At 41.0% G+C, this 6000-nt stretch overlaps 2 protein-coding genes across 2 annotated transcripts in view; both read left to right on the top strand.

Moving 5' to 3' along the window:
* Positions 1 to 367, top strand: part of plod3 (procollagen-lysine, 2-oxoglutarate 5-dioxygenase 3) — a 9127-nt gene extending 8760 nt beyond the window's left edge. The window contains exon 19 of the mRNA XM_074699016.1: positions 1 to 367. This exon is cut by the window's left edge and continues 540 nt beyond it. The gene's annotated coding sequence lies outside the window, so the exon portion shown is untranslated.
* Positions 368 to 898: 531 nt separating this feature from the next.
* znhit1 (zinc finger, HIT-type containing 1) lies at positions 899 to 3029 on the top strand. Its single transcript, XM_074699060.1, has 6 exons — positions 899 to 996; positions 1653 to 1750; positions 1868 to 1943; positions 2034 to 2113; positions 2243 to 2412; positions 2499 to 3029. The coding sequence occupies exons 1-6, from the start codon at positions 972 to 974 to the stop codon at positions 2518 to 2520; spliced, it is 471 nt and encodes a 156-aa protein (XP_074555161.1). The 5' UTR covers positions 899 to 971; the 3' UTR covers positions 2521 to 3029.
* Positions 3030 to 6000: the final 2971 nt, after the last annotated feature.

Raw genomic sequence — 6000 nt, 5'->3', positions numbered from 1 at the left:
AAAAGTGATATAAATATTAAATAAGATGAATTTTTCTGAGCGGGGCTGTTGCCGGGTAAACTCTAAAGGCCTTTTTTTATATCCTCATGTTGGATTTTTGTTTATATTCTGTTCCTGTTCACGGGGTTGAATTGTTTCTGTTCATCGTGTAGTCGTGTATTCTTCATCGCTCAGATGTGAAGCCGCTGTCGTCATGCCCTCTCAGGTTTTTATCTCCTTATTTAAAAAACAGAAAACCTGTGAGTGTGACGACACGCGGTTTCCCCCTGCGGTCTTCTCTCCATGCGTGCCTGTCGATATGTGGAGTCAGTGCTCTCTGGCTTTGTACAAACTGCATTAAATTATTTTTCAATGAGTGAATAAAGTTTGAGATTTTGATAGTTTTAACATCAAAGTGGGGTGTGTTTGATTCTTACACCTGAGATGTTTGGAGCCTCCTATTGATATATATATATATATATATGTATATATATATATATATATATATGTATATATATATATATATATATATATATATATATATATATATATATATATATATATATATATATATATATATATATATTGTCTTTTTGTCTTTTTGAGTAAAATTGTTTAATTTAACTTTTACGAACATATGATTTCCTTACATCTAAAATAATTAAATATATTTTAAAAAATGTTTTACTGTGAAAAAACTACATCATAAATCAGAAAGACTCAGTTTTACAAGTTTCCACCAGGGGGCGACAGTTAGGAGAAGAAACATGCTCGATAATAACACTACTAACACCTTTCTATGCCGTTAACTTATTTATACAGCATAACAACTCTTTTATTTCTACACATAGGCGTGATAAAGATTTATATATCAGGTTTTAATAAGCAGAAATCGTCACGTAGGACTCCAAAGAGTGTATCTGCAGATTTCGCGTTTCGTCTTCTGTAGTTTTGTTCCTCTGCAGCTGCCGTAGAGCTGGAAGAAAGGCAACATGGTGCTGGAGAAGAAGGGCTCCGGTGAGTTGTGATGATTTTGTTCCTATTTCTATACGTAAAGCACGACAAAGCAGCGCAAAACAGGAAATATTCGCATATTAAATAATTTAAAATCGTATAAAACGAGTTTATCCGTCCTCTGCTTGCGTCACTACAACGTTTTAATCCACGTTAGCGGAGGCTACGGAGCTCATTTACAAACTGTAAACTTAAAGAGTATCGCTAATTCTCAGAATCACAAACGTTTTATTTTTTCTAAATCTTTCTTAAGAATAATTCCTACAGTTTCATGTTAAATTCGGCGTCATAATTAGAAGCTAAAGAATCTCTTTTTAGATGTTAATCAGGTTCTAATGCTCGAGCTCAAACTGTAAAGTAGCCCGCCGCGGTTCATTTCAAACTGACTTCCGGTCACATTTTTGTTGTTGTATGAGATTTAGAGTGATTTTATCATAGTTTTTACATAGCCGAATTCAACCTTAGCTCTTATTAAATAATTAATGACCATTTCCCTGTTTCGTGATGTAGTATTTAATGTATAAAGGTTATAGAAATGATAAATTGTTGAAATTCTTAATGAAGTTTGGTTGAAGTAAAAAGCTAACTGAAGCTACAGCTAAATAAAGAAGGAAATACAGACTCATCTTTCATCCTGTTTGTCTCTCTCTGTCTCCCAGCTCGGGTGGAGGCTGGTCAGCGCAGAGTCTTGGATGAAGCCACCCGTCAGAGGAGACTGACACGGCAGCTGGAGGCTCTGGAGAAAGACAACTTCCAGGTGTGTGTGTGTGTGTGTGTGTGTGTGTGTGTGTGATCACTACATCAAACCTGTTGCTCACATATCAGCTAAGTGTAGTTTTCTTACACCAGTCACATGGTTTCTTTTTGTTCCCAGGACGACCCGCTGTCCTCTCTTCCTCCTCCAGGTCCCACCGCTCGCCTGCCTGCGTTTAGCGAAACAGAAGAACCAGGTCCGACTTTGACTTCCTGTTTGATTTGTTTAGAGGAGTGAGATTGGTTTGTTTCAGAAACATAACTCTGTTTGTCACCTATTTGTGCAGAAAAGAAGAAGAGGAAGACGAGGGGCGATCACTTCAAACAGAGATTTAGGAAAAACTTTACCACGCTGCTGGAGGAGGAGGTGAGTCTTCGCTCACAGCAGAAAAGTTCAGTCACAATAATCTTCCGTCATTTTGAGTCTCTAAATATAAACACTGTTATTTTTACATATTTAACTGTTCCATTCAATGCTCTGCTCTCTGATTGGTAGAACCTGTCAGAGAAGGCGGAGCCTAACTACCTGTCTGCTGTGGCCCCGCCCTCCTCTCTACCTCCCCGTCACTTCTGCTGCGTGTGCGGGTTTCCCTCTCACTACACCTGCACCACCTGTGGGGGGCGCTACTGCAGCAGCAAGTGTCTGATCACGCACAGAGAAACCAGGTACATACACACGCGTGTTTGTCTTTGTGTACTTATGGGTACGAGGTGACCTGTCCTCACTCTGACGTGTCCCCGTGTCTCTGCAGGTGTTTGAAGTGGACGCTGTAACGGCTGCCTGGTCGTCACGGTGATGAAGGTGACGAATATGGGATGTCAGTGCTCTGAGACAGACACAGGTGTACTGTCACAGTGGAACACCTGAACATTATCCACAGATCAGTGGTGATGTCATAGTACACCTGATGATGTCATCTTTACTGAAAGTTTGAAAAACTTCACAGGATGTACTGTCTATGTTTAACTGTTCTACATTTCTTCAAGTGTACACACATTCCTAGCCACTGCTAGCATCTAGCTAGTTTAGTTTAGCATTAACACTTCAATTTGTTTTATGAAACGTCTGAAGAAGTGAACAACAGAACAGGATGAGTGATGTGTTTATTTTTCAACTGTCAGTCTGAAAAGTGTGCTAATGTCCTTTAGCACAGCATGCTAATCTGCTCACATCAACATGGTAACAGGTAAAATGTGAAGCTAGGCTAACATGGGCTGCTGTTTGGTTGTTTTCTATGGTGTGCAGGATGATGAGTCATACTGTTTGTAAATATATAAACATTTGTACATTATTTTTAATATTAAATAGAATTAAATGAAAGATTTTTATTCCTTGTCTTAATCATGAAATTTGTTTTTCACATTGTTTAATGCCATTAGGTGTTTCTTTAACAGTCATTTGGACAGGGCTTGTGTGGGGTTGTTCTCATGTATTCACTTTGGCTCTTTAAAAATTGTCCGTATGGTTTTGTGTAAAGTTAAAAGAATTATTTTGGAATTCAACATGAAAAGTCCCATCTGAAAAAAAAACGAGAATCTCTCAAAAATGGAGCGACAGAATCTTTATGGACAAAAAAACTTATAGCAAAAAGAAAGGTGAACTATGGTTGTGGAACAAGAATTATACATTAAAAGATAAAGTTATATCAAGACATAGAGTTAGATGTGAAGACACAGAGTACATATGAAGAAAAAAAATATTAAGAATTTGTATTTTACCAAAAAATAAATAAAAACATTTATTGTTAAAAATAAAATGAAATAAAATTTTAAAAATATGACTTTTGGGCTTCAGGTGAAAGAGGTGAAATCTGATGGTCGGTAAAGTTTGAGAGTCTCCTCCATGAAGTCCCCACTCAGAGAATAACAGAACAATGTCCCCACAATCTCCAAAGACATGTATGTGTGTTTGTTCGAGGGTCAAAAGTCCGTCTGTTTTCTTTTTTCTACCTGGTATCCATGACAACAGCGTTGTTAAAAACATGTCAATAATTAATGTGGACTTTTGAGTCGTGTGTGTGTTTAGCATGAAGTTTTCTCCTAAAGCAAACACACACACACACACACACACACACACACACAACAAAGAGAGAGTGAGTGGTAAAGTGTGGCAGACTTTGTCCCGTCAGCAGCGAGTCATCGCCGTCATCGCATTCGTCTCAGGATCGAGGAGCCGTCAGCGAGAACACACGGAGAGAAACGCCGACAGGAACCAGGATGTTTCATCTCAAAGGATCCAACTCACAGGTGTGCTGAGGAACCCAGCTGACACTCAGGTGAGTTCTGTGACTGGGGACCTGCCCCCTTTTAGTTCCTGTTTTGGCTCAACCTCAGAGCGGCTAATTCATGGAAGAGGAAGACGATTGAATGCACGACCAAACCACTCTAACTTTGAATGTAGGTATGTGTTCACTTACACTGTTCTAACGGTTAGCTTAGCATGCTAACGTCATTTTACAGGTGCCAATAAAAACAAAAATGAAATCAAATGAAGTGGACTTTGATCAGCTGTTTGAAACGTCAATAAAAAGCCCTTTTAAAATCTTCTGTGTGAGCTGAAAGAGCTTTTAAATTTAGCTTAAACATTTACTCAGTGAATTATGCAGCTAGCAAAGATACAGGCTAAACTAAGCTTCGTTCAAAGAGCTTCAGAAACAAACAGGAGACAGGGAGCATTTAAAGAGACGGATAGTCGCCTGAGGAGCTGGTGGAGACCAAACACGGAGCTCACAGAGACGGACAAAGTGGCGACGCTGTAAAAAGTATTTATGATTTTACTCATTTGATCTTCTCCCACTGCAGAGAACCACCATGAGCTCTTCATCATCTTCATCTACCTCAGAGACGGCGGCTGCAGAGACTCAGCTCTCCTCTTCGTCATCCCCATCTCCTCCTCTTCCTCCTCCTCGCCCGTCACTGCAAAGTCCGGCGCTGCAAGCCGAGTTCCTCCGAGGTTAGAGTTCGTCGACGACCTGCAGCTCCAAAGAGACGACGACAGGAAACGACCTGAGACGTAGAATAACCTTCGTCTCTGTCTTTGTTTCCAGAGTGTCGCAGCAGGTTCCAGTTTCAGGATGACAGTGAAGTCCAGTCCCCTTCCCCCTTCACCCCCTCCTCACCTCTGCCGTCCCCCTTCAGCCCCACGGCCACCTCCTCCCCCAGCAGCTCCTCGTCCTCTCCGTTCACTTCCACCTTTGACGGCAGACGAGGTGAGCCACATGCTTTTCATCAACTTTATCTTTAGGTCGTAGATATTTTTTACTTACGTTTCTTATTACAATGATTTGGAAGTAAATGTCTGTTGATGTTCAGCTCAAGGTAAACAGCGCCCTCTGATGGAACAAAAAAACATCGACAGCACTCCTTAGCTATTTCTCTCGTATTCAACATTTTGGTTGTGATGCTAACCTGCTAACATCAACATGTTTGTCTGTGCAGCTCGTTTGTCCCTGTCCAGCCCCGAGCTCCTGTCCGAGCTAAAGGAGTCGAGGTCTCGTTCCCTCCGACACGTCCCCGCTCACAACGGAATGACCACCGTCTTCTCCGGACGAGGGCGAGGGGGAGGGAGGGGAGGACGGGTGAGCAGACACAACAGCATGAAGCTAACAGCGTAACAGTTCTTTTGGTGTCCAAAAGAGAGTCAGTCCTCACAGAAAAGGGGAATACTGAAAAGCTAATACGCTAACCTGGAAGTATGCAAAGAGCCTAGCCCCCTGGCTAACTGCTACAACTCTCACACCTGTCTGTCAAACCCCCTTTTCCACCAATTTGGTGCTAGTGCTATTTCCAGAGGGTGGTGCTATAGTTACCAATGATCAGTGTGAAAAATATAGACTGAAGTCACACGTCTGTTTCTGAAACGGAAAATGAAGCAGATCGGCTATGTTAGAAAAAAATTCACCCCACAGTTGGTGCCGGTAGTAAAATTAGCGATTCAGACAGGAGACGTTTTTTGAACCAGGCTGTAAATAGGTTAATTTCTGCTTTGAAAACAGCTTTTTTTGGCTTGGTGTGTTTGTGACTTCCTGTACTTCTGGAGCTAGCCCCAAGTGGACACTGGAGAAACAGCAGATTTTAGCACTTCAGCGTTGTCTCATATTCTTAGACCGGTGGACAGGGGGTATCAGAGGCCAGCTCCTAATTCTTCCTCTTGTTGCTCCTTAATCCATTCATACACCAATATACACATGAAATATGATTTGTATAAATTTAGCTTTTTTAGCTAGCAAAGGTACTTTATAGAATTTATCAATC

This window comes from Halichoeres trimaculatus, unplaced genomic scaffold (assembly GCF_033239565.1).
Source record: "Halichoeres trimaculatus isolate MK-OKI-2021-1 unplaced genomic scaffold, fHalTri1.1 fHalTri1_scaffold_22, whole genome shotgun sequence".
Classification (NCBI taxonomy): Eukaryota; Metazoa; Chordata; class Actinopteri; order Labriformes; family Labridae; genus Halichoeres; species Halichoeres trimaculatus.
The sequence above is the reverse complement of the archived record's forward strand: the minus strand, read 5'-3'. Positions and strand labels throughout refer to the sequence as shown.

What these genes read in the sequence shown, in the direction of transcription:
- znhit1 (XM_074699060.1), top strand. Translation starts at nt 972, where the DNA reads ATGGTGCTGGAGAAGAAGGGCTCCG. An exon ending in TGGAGAAAGACAACTTCCAG is followed by an intron (nt 1,751 to 1,867) that starts GTGTGTGTGTGT and finishes TTTTGTTCCCAG; the next exon opens with GACGACCCGCTGTCCTCTCT. An exon ending in TAGCGAAACAGAAGAACCAG is followed by an intron (nt 1,944 to 2,033) that starts GTCCGACTTTGA and finishes CTATTTGTGCAG; the next exon opens with AAAAGAAGAAGAGGAAGACG.